Source organism: Takifugu rubripes, chromosome 7 (assembly GCF_901000725.2).
Source record: "Takifugu rubripes chromosome 7, fTakRub1.2, whole genome shotgun sequence".
NCBI lineage: Eukaryota > Metazoa > Chordata > Actinopteri > Tetraodontiformes > Tetraodontidae > Takifugu > Takifugu rubripes.
The window spans coordinates 3,779,367-3,802,743 of record NC_042291.1 but is presented as its reverse complement, the minus strand read 5'-3'; the positions used below and the strand labels follow the sequence as shown (position 1 = coordinate 3,802,743).

At 48.3% G+C, this 23,377-nt stretch overlaps 1 protein-coding gene and 1 long non-coding RNA gene across 2 annotated transcripts in view; both read right to left on the bottom strand.

Moving 5' to 3' along the window:
* ascc3 (activating signal cointegrator 1 complex subunit 3) overlaps positions 1 to 14,281 on the bottom strand; it is a 28,985-nt gene extending 14,704 nt beyond the window's left edge. The window contains 8 exon segments of the mRNA XM_029838520.1: positions 2,344 to 2,478; positions 3,944 to 4,015; positions 4,192 to 4,368; positions 7,432 to 7,596; positions 12,677 to 12,796; positions 12,798 to 12,818; positions 13,416 to 13,558; positions 14,269 to 14,281. Of these exon segments, the coding sequence (XP_029694380.1) occupies positions 2,344 to 2,478; positions 3,944 to 4,015; positions 4,192 to 4,368; positions 7,432 to 7,596; positions 12,677 to 12,796; positions 12,798 to 12,818; positions 13,416 to 13,558; positions 14,269 to 14,281 (846 nt within the window).
* A 7,079-nt stretch (positions 14,282 to 21,360) lies between these two features.
* LOC115250416 (uncharacterized) lies at positions 21,361 to 22,678 on the bottom strand. The gene is made up of 4 exons (XR_003888965.1): positions 22,480 to 22,678; positions 22,013 to 22,146; positions 21,666 to 21,792; positions 21,361 to 21,546 (listed from the first exon to the last, which is right to left on the bottom strand). It is a non-coding gene; the product is annotated as an uncharacterized lncRNA (long non-coding RNA).
* Positions 22,679 to 23,377: the final 699 nt, after the last annotated feature.

Below are 23,377 nucleotides of genomic sequence, written 5' to 3'. Positions count from 1 at the left end.
AGTGATGCGTTGCCACTCCTCAGACTTGTGTTCCCACAGCCTGGTCCTACTGTGGACTCCTGGGAGGCTTTACATGCCCAAACATCAGTGCGCTCACACTGGTGCATCTTGTGGGTCTGGGTGACAGTAAAAATTCAAATCTGAAGCCCAAAGATCTCTCAGAGGCCCTGGTGTAAGAGAACATCTGCACCGTCCGTCATTCAGAGGCGCACTGCGGTAATACACTCAGACCACCACAAGGTGTCTCTGTTCCTCCACACTGCAGTCATGAATTTCCTTCTCTTTGTTGTAGAAACAGATCTAAAAACAGATGGGGGTGGGGTTGGGGGGAAGGGGGGTAGAGGCTCGACATAGCTGGAGGAAATGAAAGTCAAACATGCTGTTGAACACAAAAGTCTCCAGGGAGAACTTTGGCTTCCCAACATATCTGTGTGTAACCAGACTTTTGATTATCACACTCACATTTTACCTCCTGCATTTGTTTATCAGTGTGACCCAGAGGAGGAAGGAAAAGAATGTGGTTGACAATAGGTCTGGTTAAAGATAATGCTGGTACTGGTACCCTCATGGGGTCACCATCAGCCCACAGAGCCTGGGCTGACTCCTGCACGTGCTGACCAACACACCATCTGCTCTCCCGTCACCTGCAGCACTGCCCCCCCCCCCAGGTCTGTGTGTTGAGGAAGAGGAGGACGATCACCTGGTGAGATGATCTACAGATCTGCTGCATCAACGTGAAGACCACCAATGAGATGGTGGTCCACACAGGCACCCCCTCTGTCCCCTGAAAATCAGAGGAGCTGCTGGGTTTACCTGGGTGTAAACCAAATCTGACCCAGGACCCTTCCTGTCTGGCCTGGTCAGGAAGGCGCGCCAGGGCCTCCCGTCCCACAGGAAGCCGTGGTCCAGCAGAGTCCTGAAGAGCTTCACTGACTGTGTCTATCATACTGTGAGCCGCTGCTCCTCAAAGACAAACATCAGGTTGAGCTGATGCAGATTCTTCTGGAAACTCCTGACAAGACAACGGGAAAACCGTCGGACCAACCTGCCGAGTGGCTGTTGGAAGCAGAAAAGGTTTCCTACCAGAAAAGACAAGAAAGGTGTCTGCTGTTTGGTTCACCTGCAGGTTTTAATCACAACTGGGGATGAAGAGCTACCGCGAGTGGAGCGAAAGCATCACAGTATGAATCTTGATTGACAGCTGCTGAACCCCCCCTGGGATCAGGCCAATTAAATAACATTAGGAGAGAAAAATATCAGGGAATCGCTTTGGACTTTTAAAGCTGCTTAAATCGAGGATAAATTAGATGACTGACCTGGCAGCTGCTTTATTTCACTGCATATGCATATCAGAGATTAAAAAACACCTATAAATATTAATGTGGGGCAATTTCCAGAGCACAAACACAGGGTGCATTATCTGTGTGTGGGCTTGAGTGGAGTCAGCCTGCTGCTTTTCCTGAGAAAAACACTCCGATAGTCTGACCCACTGGATACAAGAGGATGCAGAAATCCGTGCTCCATTAGCTGGGAATGCTCTAAGAATTCACGTGCGGGGCTACTAAAGCAACATTTGCTGGGCTGCATCACTCCCAGGCCTCCAGTGGAATCTGTCGTCTTTATTCTGGTTTTAGAAAACATGAAAAGTGATCTGATTTGTATACATATCCTATTTAAATAGAAAGAAGATTAGAGGCACCATCAATCTTCGCTGAGCTCCAGGGGAGGAAGGAAAAGGTTACTAAATTTATCACTCTGCCTTCTGCTGCACATTTGAATATGAGATGGAGTCGGCTGACCGTCCTCGGAGGGGGAATAAAGCTGCGCCACACACACTATTAATTACACACACACACACACTCCTATTCTGCTCCACCAGTTTACAGTTGTGAGACGGTGAATGAAAATTCTCCTTTGTGCTGTCACATTTGTTCTCTTTTCGTGTGCCAGTATCAAAGTGATGAAGTCTGAAACTGGAATGTTTCTGCGTTTAACTTGAAGATCTATTTTCCTGCAACAGCCTCACAAAAGGTGGATGGAGAACATTTAATGTTGGAGGGGGATTACATCTCTGATGGAGATTATGGAGTCGGAATGTTTAAAGGACTCTGGCTTTGACGTTGTGTGAGACTCAGAATGCTAATCTGGCGCACCTTATCAGACACACACGCTTGGTGGATGCACACTGTTTTGCAGGGATATGCTGGACCTCAGGAGGGAGGTGTGTGCAGGAAACCACAGTCTAACCCATCAACACAGACACCAAATGAATGAGTCAAGAAGAAGGGTAAGAGACAACAACCAGCGCCGGCGTGCGTAACCACAAACACGGGGAGCACCTACCTGTTTGTCACACTGGCCGTAGTCTGGACCTTGTTCTGGCTGAAAGAAAGAGGTTTCTCCGCGGTTCTTGGCCATCTCGATCAGCCCCATGGCCGTCCTGACGGTGGCGTTCCGGGCATGGACGAACACCATCACCTGAGAGCAGACAGAAGCGTGACATCCTTCCGTCTGTGTGACCTGTGTGTGACTGTCGCCGTGCGTTTGTGTAACCTCTGAGCAGAAACACACTCTTGCAACAGGAATGCTGCACACGGACCAACAGCAACCAGCTGTGTGTGCTCCAAACACAGCGGGTCCAAAGAGATTGTTGCAGCAAATAGTATTTGTTGAAGGTGTTTTATCAGCACCGCTGAGCTGTGAGCAAGCCCCGACGGCAGCAACCGCCGCCTCAGCTTATTAAACGTCTTTCGTCAGGAGGGTGGCCACAAAAATAATAAATAATGAAACAACATTCATCTATCAGATCTCAGGACTCGTGTGAAATTAATATGTGTCACAACCACTTCCTGACGACTTAATACTGAGAGAAAAATGCTCTCCGGCGGTTGGCATCCTCAACCATCCAGACCATAATATGTTCCAGCCCTCAGGGATGAAAGATTGACAGCAGCTCCAGGGAGCCTGCTTGATGTGTAACTCCTCAAAGGCCAAAGAAGGAATCATTAAGAGATTCTCTGAGATACAGAATAAGAGACAAGGAGGAGGCAGGAAAACAGTGTGAGGCATCATGGTGGGGGGGCAGAGGGAGGGACAGACAGACAGACAGACAGACAGGCAGGCAGGCAGACAGACAGACAGACAGGCAGGCAGGCAGGCAGACAGACAGACAGGCAGACAGACAGAGAGAGAGAGGGCCTGGCTGCTATTAACCACTTCGAGGGTGAAAGGCAGAAACAAGGTCCAGACCCAGATCATCCATCCATCCACTATAAAGGATGGATAAACTGAAGGGGTAGCTGCCATCAGGTGAATGGTGAGGTCCACCCAGGACCCAGACCCAGTACCCAGTACCCAGTACCCAGTACCCAGTACCCAGGACCCAGGACCCAGACCCAGGACCAGGACCAGGACCAGGACCAGGACCAGGACCAAGACCATCCACAGGCCAAGAGCTCAATATAGCATTGATCGGATAAATGATGAGACACAGAAGTTTATGTCAGGTTTTTATCTGGAAACAGCCGGAATAATAGCTGTCATTTATCTACAACATCCCATAACCTGCTTCAACATGTTGGAACAACTCACAGGAGCTTCCACATCACCTGCAAATGTTCGATCGGGTGTGAGAGGAATCCAGTGATTGAGTCAAGGCTGACCACACCTGAAGAGCTAGCTATGTCGAGTTCTAACTAGTCTTTACTACTCAACAATTGCAACGGATCCTTTATTTGCACCCGTCTGTGCTCACTACACCTGAGCCCCTCTGACCTTTCACACCTCACATCTGATCCATCCAAACATGCAAACTAAACTTGGTTGTGTTAATGCCGTCGGCTTCCAGGAGCAGTAATTACGGGGTAATTACTGGGTATCTGTAAGAATGTCTGAGGGTGCGCCCTCCACTTAATGTCAAATATGACTGTTGATGAAGTCTTACCTGATGTCCTGCTTTGACCTGCTCCAGGACCTTGTTGTAACAGACTTCATCCATGTCATGGAGCTGCTGGATCTGACCAGGAGGCAACAAAAGACTTGATGTGAAATACTTTAACAAACACTGCTGCGTAAGCTCTGGCCTTTAACAATTCCTCATCAGGGCACCTGGATTCTGCCCCAGGTTCTGAGCAGATGAGTTCTGTTGCTAATCCAGAGCCACAGACTAGGAGGCACGTTAAGGGATGTTACCTTGTTGGTGGATTTGATGCCAACAAACGTCTGTCCGAGGGGCACCGGCCTGAAGCGACTGTCAAAGAAGAAAAGGCCGATGTAGGGGTTGACATGTAGGAAGCTGGCCACATCCAGATAGTTGGGGAGGGTGGCCGAGAGTCCCAGGATGCGGATCATACTCTGGGTGGACTCCACCTTAATAACAACACAGTCACATTAATACCAAACTATGTCTCGGTGCAGGCACACAAACTGAAAGTGGTTGTTGTGGGAACTCCGCGGCAGCAGGCGTTTACAGCCTTACGGGATGGTGGGGGGGTACTCATGGTAGACATGGTTAACAACTGTCAAGAAAACCCGCCCAAAGAGGAGACTCAGGAGGTGATTGGGAGCTCTGCAGCTTTACAGCACAACTGATCTTCCTCACATCATTAAAACCTGGAGAAAATTCAATATATATCACTTATCAACGTGGGGGAGAGGAGAGGAAATTGGTGGTGGGTGGGGGTGTGGAGGTGGTCTGCACTATCTGTGCCTCCTGCTGGCTGTGACAGAGAAGATTGGTAAGGCCTTTAATGTGATGCAGTACCTGTCAAACCATCCCATCGAGATAAGACCTAGCCAATCCCTGCTAGCGCACTCGGACTAAACAGTAGCTGCATAGCTGTGAACCTCCTGACTGCTCTGCTACAGCCTCACACAGCATCCAGGGTTCACATGCTTTATACACCTCTGTAGGTCCATGAACAAGAGGACAAGAACCACATTTGGGCTGACTTTGATCATTACGGCGACGCTGGCAGCTGAATTTGGAATGTTGTATCAGAAATAATTACTAAAAATTCAATAGCAGATCTGCATTTGAGATTTAAGTTCTGTTTTCCAGCTGAAGTCACGACGCTCCTGCTACATCTGAGACTGACCATGGTCCATGGCCTCACACAGGCACTCAACATCAAAACCTTTGCTGATTTGTGGTATGAACGTTTACTCTGTTATTTTCATGTAAATATCTGTTCCAGGACAGAAATGCCATGGTCACATATAGCCATAAAAAGCCTTACGTGGTTATGCAACAAGATGAAACGTAGCAACAGAGTGACATGGGCGGCATTTGTAATAAAGGTTACGCTGACGTTAACTAGACTGCAGCACATCGCAGGCAGCAGGACACCTGTGTAGGAAAGTGCAGTCTAAAGCCAAAGTCCACCAAGCAAATCCTCAGTGTCGTGGCTCAGCTAAGGAACATTAGCATAAAAAGGGGACAAGCATCATTTAGTTTACAGGGATATCCATATTAATGTGTTTGCAGACATGAGCAGGAGCTCTGAACATATCAGGAGCTGCTGCCTTAATTCCTCCTGCACAATCAATTATAGCAGTCTGTCAGGTGTGGCAATAATTGGACACAGAGGTGGGGGTGGGGGAGGGTCTTCAGAGTGGGAACGTCTACAGGTTCCTCAGAAACACAAGCGTGGCACTGCTGTGCCATTTACATGTATGGAGGCTATAATTAGTGCCAAAAAAGAGGAGAGGTGGAAGTGGAGCACAATACCGAGGAGTGAGAAAATCTGGCATTAATGAGGGAGTTCTGGCATTAATGCAAAAAATGTTCTATAAATAATTCACGTCCTTTTCCACTCACTCGGTGTCCATTCTGGAGAAGGTCTGTTCAGATTATAGAGGCAGTCGTGTTGGCAGCAGCATTATCCCACAGGTACCTGTGTGAACAGTTCCTGGCCACAGGACAGAAACACTGGTCCTGGGACCTCCACCAGCATCACCAACTCTCCATTAGAAATGCTTTAAATCTACCAGGATGACCTCAGTTCAGCCAGCTCAAATCTTCCACATCCCAAGCTTCCTCTGTCACTTCAGGTGTGCCTCAGGGCTCCGTTCTGTTCCCCCCACTAAACCCTCACCTATCCTGTGTCCCCCAGCTCAGGACACCGCAGACACAACCCTCCTCTCCATCATACTGTTTCTACTCTGGAACCTGCTGATCTCTTCTACCTTGTTGGCATTTTCTGAGGATTTCTTCAGCACATGCTCAAAGATGGTACCTTTATATTCATCAACAAGTTCAACAGGTGGATTGTAGTCGTGACAACACAAGCCATCTCTTTGGCTTTAGTGACATCGAGCACAAGTTAGCAGCTGTGGTACGAGACCACAAATCCCTGGAGGGTTGAGCCAAGGTGGCTGTGGAGGGCCTGACAACTATGTGGATCTGCAGTGGTCAGCAGAGGCTTTTGGGCACTAGCTGCCTCCACAGAGGGCTGATGATGGACAGTCACTGTAGTAATTATCAACACCTCTTTCCAAACTGAAACGGGCCCAATAGGTTCCTGCAAGTACGTTCCCTATCGTGACAGAGGTAAGAGCCACAGATCTAAAGTTAGTGGGTGGTGGTAATCTCTTGTTGACGATGGGCCTCACTGTGGTTTCAGCAGCTGGTTTCCAGCTGCTCAGCATAGCTATGTTGCCTGGCCCCAGGGACCTGCCTCTCTGGCCTTCTTCAGGCCTCTTAGCAGATCTCCTCTGTTGAAGGTGGAGTCGCCAGGTTTCCCTTTCAGTTTACAGGTGGTTAAGTGATGTCAGGCAGTGTGGACATTGACAGCAGCCATGTTTCTGAGGCCGTGCCAAGCTGAGCAGAGGTTCCCCTGGGTGCCTCGCACCAGGAACCCATCATCTTCTATATCTACATCCTCAGTGTTTTGATGGTGACTCTGTTGCTTTATTAAGCTGAAGCTTTGACAGCAGAAGTAGCTTCTAAAGACGCCTCATTCATTTCTACATCTCTAATGTAATTGTGTAATTAGCCTACACAGAGGTTAGCTTTAATTCAGGGTGTTCTAACAGAGCAAGTTGCTTATTTTAAAAGAACAAATTCTTTTCACATTTAAATTTCATGCACAGTGGATGATTCAACTGGATGGTTCCATGAGCAGCCATACGTGTCCATGCAACAACATGGTTTCTCCATCTTGCTCACATCATCAGGCCATGCTTTCCTTCTGCACGCTCTTCCCCTGCATCATTCTGATCTAACTTCGTCTTGGTTTCTTCTGTCTAAACTATCCAATCCCAAAACATAGTGGCTGTTAAGGACTTTGCTCAAAAACTCATTGTGCTTTAGAGAAAAGAACCCACTGCGGGTTTGAACTCAGCCAACTTGTTTGTAGAATTACACTAATCCAGTAAATGTAGATTGCTCCAGACAGAACCTCTTGTGTCCCAGAGAGGTGAAGGACTCACCTGTCTAAGGGTCCTGGCCACCAGGCTCTCCAGTACTGGTCCACGGTCTTCATGGAGGAGGTGAACCTCATCCAAAATGAGGAGACGCACAATCTGAGACAAAGCCACATCGCCAACACTCTTTCGTGTCACAACATCCCACTTTTCTGGGGTGGTTACCAGCATCTACAAATCACAAACGAGAAAAAACAAAATGCTCAAATAAAGTAACTTCTGGCCGTACAGCCAAACAATGATGCAGAGAAACATGTAAATGCTGTTGAAACACACTCTGCATGCTGGACACTTTACAACCCTCTGGATTGGGGCCTCTGCCTAGGTCACTTTTAGACAGACTCTTTGTGCTTCTCAGGTTTTCCATTAGTGGTACAACTACCTGGAGATGCTCACAACCATCTCCAGGATTGGCGTTTCTTGTTAGACTTTGGGCTCTAACTTTAAATGCTGCAGCCTTCCAGAGAACTTTGCTGTCCATCTCCATCCCTGTAGGACCACACTGGACCATCTTCTGATGCTACCTCCAGCAGGATGCTGCACCACGTCACAAAGCTCAGATCATCTCGAACTGGTTCCTGGACCATGACAATGAGCGGGCTGTCCTCCAGTGGCCTCCACAGTCACCAGATCTCAGTCCAGTAGAGCAACTTTGGGATGTGGTGGAAGAGGAGATTCTCATCACAGATGTGCAGCAGCTGAGTGATGTTCTCGTGTTAATATGGACCCAAATCTCTGAGGAATGTTTCCAACCCCTTGTTGAAAGCACGCCAGGCAGTTCTGAAGGCAAAAGAGGGTCCAACAGAGATGTGCTGAGAGCCCTGAGGAAGGCCAGAGGCAGCTCACTGGAACCAGTGAGTGCAATCAACAACTTCTTGTTTCAAAATGTCCTCTCGGGTCTGATAACACACTGGCAGGAAAAGCACAGACAGACACAGCTAGAGACCAGACACCACCGATGTTGAGGTGGTCCTCGAGTGAAATGGAAAGGAGACACGTCATGCCACGTCGTGTGGACACGACTGGAAAAGCACCATAAGACCAGCAGTCTTATGCAGGACATAAGGTCCAGATGGAGAACATGAGAAGGTGTTGAGCTCTTTCTCAACCTCCCTCCGTCATCCTGTCCCGCCTAAAATCTGCCACAATTGGTCTAGTTCCAACTGGTTTGACAGCACATAGGCCAGACCTCCACCAGTTTGCCCACAGGGCAAACAGATCCACTTGGGATGCCGTGGTCATAGTTCTCCATTTGGCCCGAAGGGGCCAGGAACATCAGGGAAGCTACATCGGGATGTTGTTCATTGGTTTCGGTTCCTCCTTTAAAACAATAGTCTTGGACATTCTGGTCTCCCACCACCCATCTGCACTTGGAAAAAGGACTTCCTGTCCAACTGGCCCCAGCATGTGAATCTTGGCCCCCGTTTTGCCTACACCTGGGTACTTGGAACCCTCTGTCTCTAGGGCTGAGCCCACTACTTAAGTCCCTCCACACAGCTCACCTGGGGCTGACCTCAAGGGGGAAATAAGACCACCTCCAGAGCTAGTGATGGTACACCACGTTGTGATGGCATGGTTCTCCAGCTGCATTACTGTGGGCAGGAAGAGCCTGAAGACAGCACGGATGATCATCAGCCGCCCTCCCTGCCTGGCATCCAGACCAAATAGACTGTTAAAACATGTGGATATATATTGCACACGTATGCACGCACACAGCAATGCTTTTGTAATCTTTACATATCCCGCAGCTGCTTTCATGCCTTGGGACTTGTTATTAGGTGGTATCCTTTGTGTTTTTACCATGTTTGTGGGTTAAGAAGCAGCTGTTAAATCCCATTAAACTGTGTATAATGACAACAAATGATTTTCATTCTTCTAATTCCCAATCTTTTGGATCAGGCTTTCATTAAAGCCAGCCTAAACCCTGGGTTTTAGCTTGCGTTGACTTGCTAGTCTTTAAGCACTTTGCTCATTCAGCTCTCACTCAGCCCTGACCAGTGTCACATGATGCTGCCTCAAGCTACCTGGTATTGCCTCCATATCAGTTCCACACGCATCAAACACTGGCACATGTAACCAAGACAACAACTAATTATGGGATCCATCCTCAGAAATTCTATTCAACAGTGTCATACCTGTATCAGCAATCATCAGACACCTTGTCTGTATTTTAAAGAAAAATAGCTCTAGAATGGATAATTAATATTGTGTGAGCTGTTTGTAAGCCTGTCTGTGGGTGTGCAAATTCTTATTGAACTCTTTGGGTACCAACAGTTCATTAAATCCTCCCTAGTTTGCATTTAAATCAATCTCCCAGCCATTAGTGGCAGGAGCGCTCACAGAAAATAAAGCCTGTGCATCTAATTGGTGCAACTGGTTTAGGGAAATGGAGGTTCTGGCAAAAAGAGCACCGACCAAAGAGCTGTACAGGAGAGAAGCACTGCCTCAGTGTACAGTCTCATCAGCAGGGCTGGCTTTGCTAGCTCTCTCTCTCTAATATACAAACACATAGCATCCATCAATCATCATCAACATCCATCCATCCGTCCATCCATCCCTCCACCCATCCTTTCATCCCTCCACCACCCATCATCCCTCCATCCACCCATCCATCCATCCTCCACCATCCCTCCTCCACCATCCATCCTTCCACCATCCATCCATCCCTCCACCCATCCATTCATCCCTCCACCCATCCATCCCTCCACCACCCTCATCCCTCCACCATCCATCCCTCCACCATCCATCCCTCCACCCATCCATTCATCCCTCCACCACCCATCCATCCCTCCACCACCCATCCCTCCACCACCCCATCCATCCCTCCACCCATCCATCCATCCATCCCTCCATCAGTAATGAACATGAACATTCAGGTGGACGACCAGTGTCCATACTGGGAGCCTTAATTCATTAGCTCTAACACAATGTTTCCATACTTGCAACAGGACCTTAAACTGTCCAGCTCGACCTTCAAGAACCCTATTTATATAACAATAAGAAAGCAGGCAGGGCCCGTGCTGGAGCAGACTGTCCTTCGACTACCGCCTACAGACAGGAGGTGAGAAGTCCCTCAAAGACATCAGTGTTGTTAGGGAGGGACTGTGCTAAAAGTGAGAGACATAAGCTCAAGGCCAAAACACAGAAAGCCAGAGTTTATTTAAAGAATGAAGAGGAGGACAGAATACATTATAGTTAAACATGTAGATAATGCAAGGAGCAAGCTAAAATAAGAACTTAGCTAGTTTTTTTGTTTGTTTTGTTTACGTGTGACATCACCTCTGTGCATTGAATAAGACTTCCTTTCTGGACCACGAGGTCTGCACCATCCCAGGATTCTACCCACTTGTTCAACAGCATTCACACAACAGTGTTACTCTAAATCTGTTTCTATGGTAAACCACCACAGCCATGAAGAGAGGAGGATGTGGGAGGACGGATCCATGTGAGAGAAAAATGGAATGGTGACATTGGAGAGAGACACAGAGGAGACGTCCATATATGCAGTAGGAACAGTTCATAATGAGCAAGGCCTGGAGAAACAGGCCTCAGTACAGCTGTTTTCATGTGTTCAAACTGTTTAATGTTACATTAGTACAGCACGGTGATGCGTCTGCTACATTAACTAAGCTTGATTAGCTGAGCTACGGTCTCTACTGTTGGTTAAATACAAGAAGGGTCACAATTGGGTCGAGAGGGGCACTTGGGATGGGTTAGTGGTGGTTGGTGATACAGGCAGCATGGTGTAGCACTCCTGGACTCTGTGTGAGCCAGCCTGGGCAGACGAACAGCTGGAGAAGGAACAGTGTCAGTCTCTCAGTACTCTGGGTGGTGGAGAGAAAGGGATGAGCTCTTCAGCATGAAGACCACAGAAAAGAGGCAGAGAGGCTTTTTGTGTCAGCCAAGAGTCCTTTAGTTCTTGTCGGAGGGATCTTCCTCCAGTCTACCAATCACCTGAGAGGTCTGTCTGCAGATTTCCACAGGTGTTCAGGTCAGGAGACTGTGAGGACCACAGTGAAACCTTCAGCAGGGGCTTCTTCAGGTGGTCCAAGGTTGTTGTTGGGGTGGGTTTAGGAAACACCAAGCATTAGTACGGTAGAAGCCACTCTCTTTCACCTTCAGCTTTTTTCAACATTTTGGCCTCATGTTTGCTACCAGAATAGTAAAAAAATACCAGAAGTTCATTGAATCCATTCTTCCCTGTGAGATGTTCCCATTGGCTGTAGCACAACTCCAAAGCCTGATGGATCCAGCCCATGATTACCATCTGGACAGATGTTCTGTGCCGTTTGTTCTTCAAACAGGCCTTTGCTCATTTGCCCATTGACGTCTCTTTTCAACCTCGTCTGTTCACTGGACTTGTTTCCAAAGTCCCTCAGACTCGTCCAGATGTCTCTCCCAAACGTTCTGCTGATGAGTTCTGTTGTCAGCATGCAGGAGATGTTTTCCTCTGATCGACTCTTCCATGAAGTTCATGTTTGTGCAGCTGTAGCTCAGCAGTCAACAGTGCAGGCACATCTCGAGTCTGACAGCCTTTCTGGAGGTCTTCTCCAGTCAAAAGAGGTTCTTGATTCTGTTTCCCTCTCATAGATTCCTGGTCTTCCACACCTTGACCTTCACACTTCCTCGTTCTGTTCATTTCTACATGACTAACATTGTGAAACTGAGACGTGGGGACCGGACAACACTGTATCTTTGGCTTCTCCTGCTTTGTGAGCATCAACTGTTTCATGTTCACAGTTATAGACAGCTGCTCAGGAAGCCACAGCTGCTGGTCGAGGAGTCGGGTATTAACTAAAGTGCACCGTATGCACGCGCATGTCTGACTCGTGCCTGCCACCCCACTGGTCTGATGAGTGTACTACAATATTTTGTATGTACGCGCAAGCTGGTTTTCAATACGTTGTCGGCTGTTTGGCAACTATATTGTTACGGGTTCAGAAAATGTTGTGGCGTAAACGGGCTCTTACAGAGTTAAATTCTGCAGGCTTCTTTGGGGTGGTTGGACAACCAAACACAAAACACAGGATGTGAATAGATGAATCGTAAATGTTCTTGTTGTAAAACATACGTAGCAACATAAAACGCAGGATTCTGTATCTTGGTGCAGTCAACAATGACAAGGACTCCAAGAAAAGTGCACTTAGTCCACTCAGGGGTGCTAGAGAGCATGCAAGCACACGTGCTGCAGAGGGGACGTGAGTGTGTGTGGGTGTTGTGTGGGTGTGAGTGTGTGTGTGCGGGTGTGTACCTGTGTGCGCTGGATCTCTCCTTTGGTGAGCTGCATGTCTCCAGTGAGTTCTTTCACAGTAATGCCCAGTGGCTCCAGACGCTTACTGAAGTAATTAGTCATCTCGGCCGCCAAGGCCTTTCATAGGAGCCACATAAACTATCTATTTGGGGGGTGGGGGGGTGGGAGAGGGGGGAGACAGGACAGTGGGGACAGGAGAGACAATGTAGTGATAAATGAGCAAACAGACTCTGGATCATTTGTTCCCTGGCAACCAGTGCAAATTACAATTTATTTAAGAATGCAACGCTGCATTTTAATGGTGATATATGAAAAGTGCGCACTGTTGTCGTGCCTACGACAGGGAAACCTTGAGATGAATTGTTTGTCTAGACATGTAGGTTACCTCCCCATTCTCTTGGATTTGAATTACAACTTGTATGAACCTTAAAGATATCTGGAAACTATGATTTCTCCTTATCTGAACGATTGATGCAAGAAAAAAAACCAGAACAGTTTTAATGGAGTAAAACATACTCATTAACAGTTTTCTGAGAAATAGGTGGTAATATTATTAAGAGTGTGAAGGTCGAGAAGATGTTGCCAGTTAATGGCACGTGTTAGGAAACACTAATAGATACAGTGTTGGGCGCCTTAAGATCAACCCTGAGCTGTGGAGCTCATCAGCTGATGTTGGTGGAGTCCTGTTCAGTTAACTGTATTGTGGTCGTGCTGTTTATGACACCATCGCTGTAGCCACCTTGAACTCGTCCTTCTTGATGACGCCACCGGGCTGCAGGTGCTGCCGTATTTCATGAAGGACGGTCAACATGGCGATGTTGGTCTGCCAGCACCGGTCGAGCCACAAAATGAGGAGGTTTTCCGTTGGTGTTGTAGGCCCGTCTCAAACACGATGGACGGATCCTGTTCAGGCGCTTCAAGCCCTTTGAACACCAGCTGTCCGATCTGCACAGAGGAGAGGAAGGAAATGCTTTTAGACAGATGATTTAAACCACTAAAAGCTCATGTTCCCACTGTGCAGTCATCATTAAATCCAGCGGTTCTCAGACACCAAAGATTGGGCACAAGCTCACAAATGTTATGGAAGGGTGTTTAAAGATCAAGATCTGAAGGTCCAGTGGCCCAGAGCTCCATATGAGGACATGTGAAGATGCTGCTGGGCCCATGGACTTGTGTTGTATTTCCATGGATACCGTCATCCAGGCTCAGAAGAAACACTAGCTCCAATATCTGTAAATGCTGATGTTCATGCTGATGTTTCTCTGTGGCATCTCCTGCACGTCTGTCCCTCCCACGGAGACGGACCCTCATCTGTGGATCAGGTCTCTTCTTTTTCTTTAAAAGGGCTTTTGAAGTTTTTTTCCTGACCCGGTTTGGAAGGTCCAAGGCCAGAGGGGGTCACAGCTGTGCAGCTTCTAAAGCTCTCTGAGGCAACAGTGTTTGGGATTTTTGGGCTCTTGAATAAATCTGAATTAAATTTAAACTAGACAGGGGTTTGTAACCTTCGAGCAGTTACAGATAACATACCCACCATCGGTTTACAGATTGTGTTTGGAATAACAACTGATCACATCCTAATTCCCCCAGCTGACCTTCAATGGCCATGGATTGATCCTGATAAAGGTCAGGGTGACCATCAAGTCTGTCCCAAAAGCTGTCCAACCTGACGCATCTGTAGATCATCTGAAGGCTGCTGGCAGGATGGACGACTGAGGAGCAATAGTGAGCCGCCCTGATACAAACATTCAGCCTGGGCCAGGAGACCTTCCTTCATTTCACCAACACCACCTGGAGCAATGATAAGGAACTACTGGGACAGGATTCAGTCCAAAGTCTGTTTTAGGAGTTGGGAAGTGACTTGGTGAGGAGGAGATGGTTAAGGAGGAGATGGTTGAGGAGGAGATTGTGAGGGGGAGGATGGTTTGAGGAGGAGATGGTTAAAGAGGAGACAGTTGTGGAGGAGACGATTAAAGAGGAGATGGTTGAGGAGGAGATTTTGAGGGGGAGATGGTTGAGGAGGAGATGGTTAAAGAGGAGACAGTTGTGGAGGAGACGATTAAAGAGGAGATGGTTGAGGAGGAGATTGTTGAGGGGGAGATGGTTGAGGAGGAGATGGTTAAAGAGGAGACAGTTGTGGCCTTGATGGAGAAGGCAGTTTGAGCCAAGAAGGATTTGACCGTCTGGTTGCAGATTTTAAACTCTTGTTCTCTGTTCAGAGCAGATGAGGATGAGTTGTTGGAGGAGGTGGGGGCAGGCAGGAATATTATTGATACTTTTTGTACTGAGAAATGTTTTGGTACTTAAACAGACAAACAGAGAAGAAGCGGTGCGGGTTCAGGCTGTTGGAATCATCATCGGTGGGACGAACAGAAACAACAGGCTGAAAGCAGCTCAGTTACAGCAGAGGAAAACAAATCAGGAGAAACAACAAAGTCTCACTGAAAAATCAGATCAATTCTGCAGCGTTTAGCAACTGGCTAACGATCACATTAGCAGTTTATTTTCCAATGGAAATGATAATAATATACTGTAGTTCATCACAGTTTGAAGACATCCCCCCCCAAAACCTAGCAACATTGTCTTCTAAGGACATTTTGTGATTTCTATTTCATTAAGCAGCTGAACGTTCTGTGATTTTCACAATAAAGTTGGAATGCTGGACAAAGGTGGAATTAGGATCATTTTATGGTATTTTTCTCATGTATTTGTCTATCCTGTCTGCACAAATGTGTGTGTGTATTTGTTCAAAGGCAAAGCAGGTGGCCCACTGAGCTGCTGAGTCTGGGAAAGGTACAGTTTGGAATGGTACGCCTTGATCTAGCTCCTGAGGTTGTGGGGAGGGCTCCAGCCCTCCCTGATCCTCGTACCTCAGCAGTCCAGACACGACTGAAGGAGACGTGCAACAGGGTGCGGATGTGTTCTGCTCAGTGGAACCAGCATTGTTCAGGCCGGAGTTTTAATCAAATAAACCGGGACTCTTCTCACAACACTTGGAATGTCCTTGTGGTCGTCTCACCTTTTTTTCGCTGTGTGCTCATCACGATAGGCTCACACACCGTGTGACCACGACTAGGACTGCCTCCTTTACTGTTTTCACGTTGCTCAGAAACGTTTCTGTTATCATGTTCCTGAAATCCAAACCAGTTTCACTTTTACGCTATTCTTGGTGTGGTTGTGTTGCTGGCCGATGCATATGTGCTCTGAGGCAAATAAACACACAAAAGGAGGCGCCATCCAGCCAAGTGAGGAGTTCCATCTGTCAGTGACCGAACAACAATAAGCAGGCCGACGCTCGGAAAGTGAGCCGTCGGCAACAATGAAGGAGGAGGTAAAACTCATGTGTGGTGGCTTTAGCTGTCAGTCAAAGTGCTCACTACCTGCCATCGCTATTGGCAACAGAGCGCGGCTGATGGCCTTCAATCTCACACTACCTGTGATAAGTAGAGAAACGGCTGCCATCAAGGACAGCTTGCACACGCTGACACCAAACACGCCAACCCGGGCTGCTGCACAGCTGCCTCGGTGCTGGGAGGGATGCTCTAATACCACAAACGCATGAAGACGCTCCCTTTCCTTCCTCTGATATATTCCTTCCTTCTTATTTTCTCCATCATTTGCCCCTCTCGCTGCCTCGTGCCTCAATCCCAGTAAGACTGGTCGAGGATGCCTTAAGCTTAGACAGCACTATTATTTATTCAAGGATTCATTAGAGGTATGTCATCACTTCCTCCTCTGCTGGTTTCGCTCCGACACTCACAGAAAGAAATAATTAAGAGTGCATGTCAGGCAACGGGCTGCCGTTGGGAAGCGTGCCTGGCAGCCCGGTACCGAGGCAGAGGTTATTACTGGCATCACCGTGCAACTTTAACAGAGTCCACAGAGCAGGCAGGGCCACTGGTGAGGGACTGGCAGCTCACCAGTATCAACCCAGTTGTTTCATTGTCACCAGTGCTGCGTTTCCACTGTGGGACCTGGGGTCCGAGCCTGTCGAGCAGGAACTGTTACATGAATAGGCTCCGCTAACGCCTCTGTTTGGACAGAGGATCAACACCACTGACGAGAAAGACGCCTTTTTTTAAAATAAGTAAGCTGGTACCCTAGTCCAGCAATGGGGTCCCAGATGTTTCTGAGCTGTGTGGGACGATGAAACCACAGGTCAGAGCGAAATGAGGTTCACCCGGCGCTCTCCGATGGGCTCGGAGGAACCAGGGGAACATAAAGGTGAGCTCCAGAAAAAGCCCAAAACACCACAGACAATCAGGAGGAAGTGGATCAAACAGGAAGCACTGCAGGTGCTTTAACCGCACCGATGCTATTTGCGCTACCGACCAGACAGCAACGGGAGGGAATCTCGCCTCGGCTCGGCTACAAAGTTCCTGGAGACCGGAAAGAAAGTGGGAGAGTTCTGTGACTTCCAGCATTTTTGTTCAACTCACAGTTGAACTTGCGTTTGAACAGAGTAAACATTCTTGTTTCCTGCATGCAGACGATGAGCTGACCTGTTAGCCACCAGCGCTAACTCCGCCCACTGCTTTCCCATCGTTAGCTTACGGAGAAAAATGTCAATTCTAGTTGCAACATTTGATAAATGCAACTAATTTTAGATTTAAAACATGCTTCATGTGTTGCAGTTTAATGATGTGTGTATTTGAGGATCCCTGATGCATATGGGCGAAAGCAGGGTGCACCCCCGGGTGAGTGGCCAGCTCATTGTAGGGCCCTATGTCAGCCATGTGGGTTCGGCTCCTTGCTCAAGGGTACCTCGGCATTGCCACGAGAGTTTCGGGCGGCCGCTGGTTATGAAGACCTGCCCCACGTGGAAGAGGTAGTGTGCTTCTCCCCATCTACTGGGTCCTTCTTCTGGCGAGTCTACTGGACATCTATACATGAATATTCATTTTTGTTTGATGGACCAGTGAGCCTCAGCCAGTTTTGTGAAGCGTCTCCACTCACGTCTGTGTCTCAGCGGGTCACCACAACAATCATCTGAGCGGCTGGTCCTGATTTTGATTTATCGACCTCTGTAAAGCCAGCGTGCCGCGCTGCTAAAACATGCTAATTCATGCTAATGTATGCCTGCCACACTATTCCCCTTGAGGGTAAAGCATACATGGAAAAAGAAATCTGCCATCATTTAATGATCTTGCTAATCTTCAGAGCATTCTTCATTTTCTTCTTTAAAACCTCACTGGCTTCATTCTTATGTTAATGTATGCAGGAAGATCTTTCAATCGCATCCCAGCTGTGCCTAACAAAGCTGGTGTGGTGGCTGCCACGCCACATCTGTGGGGGGAGCTCCTGCTTCACCGACAGTACGCAGCTGTTAATGAAGAAGACTTGGCTCAACCAATGAGGGACTTCTGCACCTGCGGGCGGAGGGTCAGTAGTGCTACATCTGGTTCTGCATCACAGCTGGTTCTGTGTGACCTCAGTCCACCAGAAGCTACATTCATGGAGATACTCGCTTGTCTCTGACAGTGGTCAGAGGTTCTCTTCTAATGTCTGTGACCCTGCACATGTCCCACCTGCATCTACACTCATCTCACTACTCAGGTGAAACACATCATCACAGCCAGGGATATATAGTGACTGGAGGATGATGGATGGATGATGGATGGATGGATGATGGATGGATGGATGGATGGATGGATGGATGGATGGGATGGGTGGATAATGGATAGATGGGTGGATGATGGATAGATGGATGGATGGATGGATGGATAGATGGGTGGATAGGTGGATGGGTGGATGGAGGGTGGATGGATGGATGGATAGATGGGTGGATAGGTGGATGGCTGGATGGATGGATGGGTGGATGGATGGGTGGATGAAGGGTGGGTTTATATGATGGAGGATAGATGGGTGGATGATGGATAGGATAGATGGGTGGATGGGATGGATAGATGGATGGATGGATGGCTGAGGGTGGATGGATGGATGGATGGATGGGTGGATGGATGGATGGATGGATGGATGGTTAGTGTTAAAGCACAGGCGCTGAGCACCGGAGCCCCCTGGGTGTGCGTCCATATGGGCTCTGGGGGTCGGGGTGGACAGGGCGAATGTGTCCTATAGTCCCACCCCGACCCTTCAGAACCAGAGGAGGTAAAGATCCAACGAGGATGAACGTGCTTAGCAGGGAGAAATCCGATGCACATATTGCGTGCGGTGCTGGAACGTGTACACGGATCACAGGACTCCACACCAGTTGAGGATCATCACCTCATCTTCAGCCAGAGCTGAGTCAGATGGGAACTGACACTGGGCTCATTAACGCAGCACATACACAGCTAAAGGCCATGTGGGCAAACTGGGAGGACTGGGAGGATCCCACCCAGTCCACAAACCGCTTAGGATACACTAATTGGACAGTCCCTGCTGTCCATGACTGTGGCTCCGTCAGCAGGTGGAAGGGTGAATTTGAAGTGGTCAACGTGCACGTTGTCTGAGACAGCCGTAGTTTCTCTGCTCCACCTCGGATTTCTGTGCTATTTGTGTTTCTTCGTCACAATATAAGCTGCTAAACTAATTTAATTCCCTCTGTGAATTGGTAATGAGAAGCTAAGAGATATAATTGTGTCATTTTCATGCCATCCTTTTAATTACTTTCTGGTTCCATTTCATTCCATTGTGAATTGACAGCCTGATCTAACTTTTAATTGGCAGTTTTTGCAACCAGCTTATCAGCCTGCACAGTCAGAATGACCTCGTCCATAAACACACTCTCACGCGCAGGCTGCAACATTCCAGCCAATCCACACGCTCCCAAGTTCAACCCGGCTGCACGGAGGAGTTTGTCACGGTGACATGCAGATGCAGCGAAACAGGAGGACTATTTCATTTCCCAACAGAGCAGCAACAGCAGGAAGAAAGAGGGGGTGGGGGGGAGATAGCAGAGACTGAGGTAATCCATCACTTCATCCATAAGCACCTGCTGAAGGGCCACAGAGAGCCTCGTGAGCCCGAAAAGCCTCATCAAAACATTTCCTGTGGTCAACTTTATAGCGGTACTGATAAAGTTTAGAGCAAATGTGTTGTCCTCTTCCCCCGGCATGGTGCAGCACCACACCATGTCCACACTCTGCCTCCCCCAATGAAAATGAAAATACTGTGGTGGAGCCAGACCCTCAGGGGGCACCTTTCATCCAAATGACATTCCTGAGCTTCTCCACGTGTCCTTGTGGTCTTGATGTGGAGCACATCACTCGGTTTCACCTACCAAAGCTCGTCAGCACCTCCCACAAGTGTAGGAGGAGTTTTTCCTCTGCTCATCAGCTGAATTAATTGGATGACTTCAAAAACAACAACCCTGAAGTGGACCAGCTCTTCTAATGTCATTCCAGGATATTAGCTGAATGTGTCTGATTCACAACACACTGGAACATATTTATCCCAGTGAATTAGGGAGGCCTGTTACAACACAAGACGCTGATGCTCATTCATTAGTTAAAACGCACCATGATAAATTCCCCATGTTTGATGTTTCACACAGCTATTAAAGGCGCAGCCAGGCTCTCACAGCCCTCTCTGCCATTACAGGCTTTCAATAAATGACAATCGCCACTCAGCATAAGCGGGAGGGGTAGTGGAGAGACCGTCCAGGCTGCCTTTTTAATAGCACGTTAGACTTATTTATGCTTCGTGAACAAGCACTTTAAATGGAATGGGCCACTTTCTTTCCCAAGTTACACAGGATTATAATAGGTTAATGAAGACTCGCTGCATGATTGAGACGCACTGACACCCCTCAGCAGAAGGGTTTACCTATATGTCATAATACCGTGTACCCCATATGTACACGGGGATTCATGAAGGCTACCAATCACACAAACGAAGCTAACCATTCATTCAGGTATTTTGAAGAATGTTCCTTACTTAAGATGTCAAATCAAGCACAAAGCCAGCAGAGAAAGTCTTAGGGGGCTGCAACTCACATGGGTGAGAGGACTTAGTGGAGATTGCTTAAGGAACGGTGTGATAATGAGCCCTTAAAACAATGTAAAAATCAAACCCAAGAAGAAGAGAACCAGAGCAGATGCAATTAACCCATCAAGTTTTCAGGCCTTACAACACACACGGCAGAGGGATTATCATGATGTTCATTAGCATGAGTGACAGGAAGGTTAAGTGGGGGGAGCAGTTACAGTGGTCCCCTGAAGTGTGACTAAAAGTGTCTGAGGTTGGCGGCTCTGTTGCACCATCAACAAAAGGCCACACTCGCAGAGGAGGCGACCTCCACTAATACAATAAAGATGAATTGCAAACGTGTTGGCAGACAGGCTGGGACGAGAGAAGCGAGAGAGAGACTGTGTGTGTGTGAGAGTGTGTGTGTGCGAATGTGCTATTCCTCATCCTCCTGCCAAACGATTCCCTACAGCATGGAGGAAGCTCTGGTGCCTCCAGCCGGGCCCAGGGGAGGCTTGCTAGAGCTGCCAGAGGCCAGAGCAGACATCAGTCTGAGTGCGACGGCGTCAGTCAAGGTGTCGGACAGACTGACGGGTCATTGTGTCAGCTGACAGCAGGCGGAGAGCTACAGCACCTCCATTAAGAAGGAGCATCACTCACAGGCCATTATAGCTGCAGGCCTCTTTTCAGGGAGGACAGCAGGGACAACTCCAACATGGACCTGCTGCTCAACGGACACGGAGGCAAATCCACCAGCTTCACAATGTCTGACGGTCGACATGGCAACCCGCAGCTTTGAGAGAATGTTGTGCCCTTATGCTGTTTAGGAATCTGGACTAAAACCTTTGTCTGGGCGTCTCAATGTGTGACACGTGCAGATCTTAGATGTCTACGGACGTCATTTATTCCGATTAACATTAGTGGAAACGCAACATTTTGTAGTTGTCTTGCTGATGTTTAGAAGCCTATAAAGCAAAAGATGATGTTACTGTTAACGTTCCGTTGCCGTCCCAACATCCCAAAGCTGTAATCTGGTTGAGACACAGGGGTGTGAGTGCAGCACAGACAGAGAAGGAGTTCCCACCTCGTCTAGTTCCGAGATGTAGACGGGATTTTTCTTCAAAGCCAACGGGCATGGGCTGACTGGGCGGGATCTCCACCTCCTCACACAGTTTAGTGTTCTCTCTGCGGATTCCCTCGGGCAGCAGCATCTGAATGTCACACACACACACACACACACACACACACAGACGCCTCAGCAGTGAACTCCCGGCACACCGGTGGACCATGTTCCACACCACAGAACACAGCCTCTTTTCCCAGTGACTTAAACAGTGCTGATGACCTTCTATTAGAACCTCAACTTTACTACCAGCCTTAATCTGCAGAGTTATTTGAGTTAATGAGAACACTTGTAGACAGGCTACTCACTCGGGCTCCTCCGACAATGCAGCCATCTTCCTCGCCTCAGCATAGCTGTCATAAACGTTGGGATAGCAAGGACGTTGGTACCCCCCGTCTCTGGTCAGGATGGGTCGCGCCGTGCAGTCAGCAGGGCCTGCTCGCTGTGCCAGGACAAGAGTCAACAGTCAAAGGTGAAGACGATCCAGGAAGACAGAAAAACACAGTATGTAAGGGATTCCACTCCGATTCTTTCCCCTCTGAATTTGGCCATCCTCGTCTTCATCACTTCTTTTCCATGTAAATTACAGGTAGAGAAAACGCCTCCGCACAGGGAAGGAGGTGCTGTGCTAGTGAGGGCTTCGTTTTTAATTTGGGAAAGGTCTCAACAGGCTGTCATGAAAATGCAAAAGCTTGTCTTTTCAGGGCAGGGTGAGATGGCCAGACAGACGAGTGAGGAAGAAGAGATGAAGGGAAAGTTTGGGAGAACAACATACCGCAGGGCTCTCATCTCTCTGGGGTCAAAGGCCATGACGGGCCTCTGAGGAGTCGCTTTCTTCTGCTCCTTTTCCTTTTCTTCCTCTCTTTCTTCTCCTCTCGGCGGTACATCTTCATCATCTGCTTCTCCTGCTCCGACTGGATGGTCACCTGGCATCCATAGGTGGGCATGGCGACTTCGCCACTTGCTTTCCAAAGATCTGGAAAAGCAAGTCTTAAAATAAATAAGAGGCATGAGCACTGAAGAAAACCTTCAACGCTGCCTATTATTCAGGTGAAATGGTCCTCCCGGGTGTAACTTTGCAATGGCGTGGATGGAGTGTGAATGCCCCCCCGCCCCCGCTGTGCTCCCTGCCTGACGCAGAAGCTTTAGCTGCTTTTATAGAATAAATAGACACACAGCGGAAGGGCGCCATATCTGGAGGACTTTTAAGCTTCTTTTCAGCCTTATCGTGGCACGCTTCTGAACCCTGCACCTCCAAAATGGAGAGATGGCTGTACTATAATACCTCCAAAGGTAAACAAGCCTTTGCAGCAACCGCAACTAAAAATGAATTAGAAATGTGATGACTAAATGAATTCATATTCGTAGTTTCGTCACACTTCCTGTCGGCTCCAAGCAGGTCTCTACATTAATCACGCTAATCTCCGTCAGGTCCTGGAGACAACGGCGTGAGTTCCCACGTCTCCCCCATCTGTCTTTACTCTCCTTTCATCACCTTCATCTTCAGGATGCCTGGTCACGACTCGGCGCTGTGCAGCGGCTATAATTGTTGTTGCGTAATCCAATGATGGTGGAGGACGCAGCCCCGGGGGCCGCTGAAGTCGAGCGGCAAAGTGGATTATATGAGCCGGTCCAAGTGACTGGAGTCCATTTGTGGAGACGGCGTCCTCTGC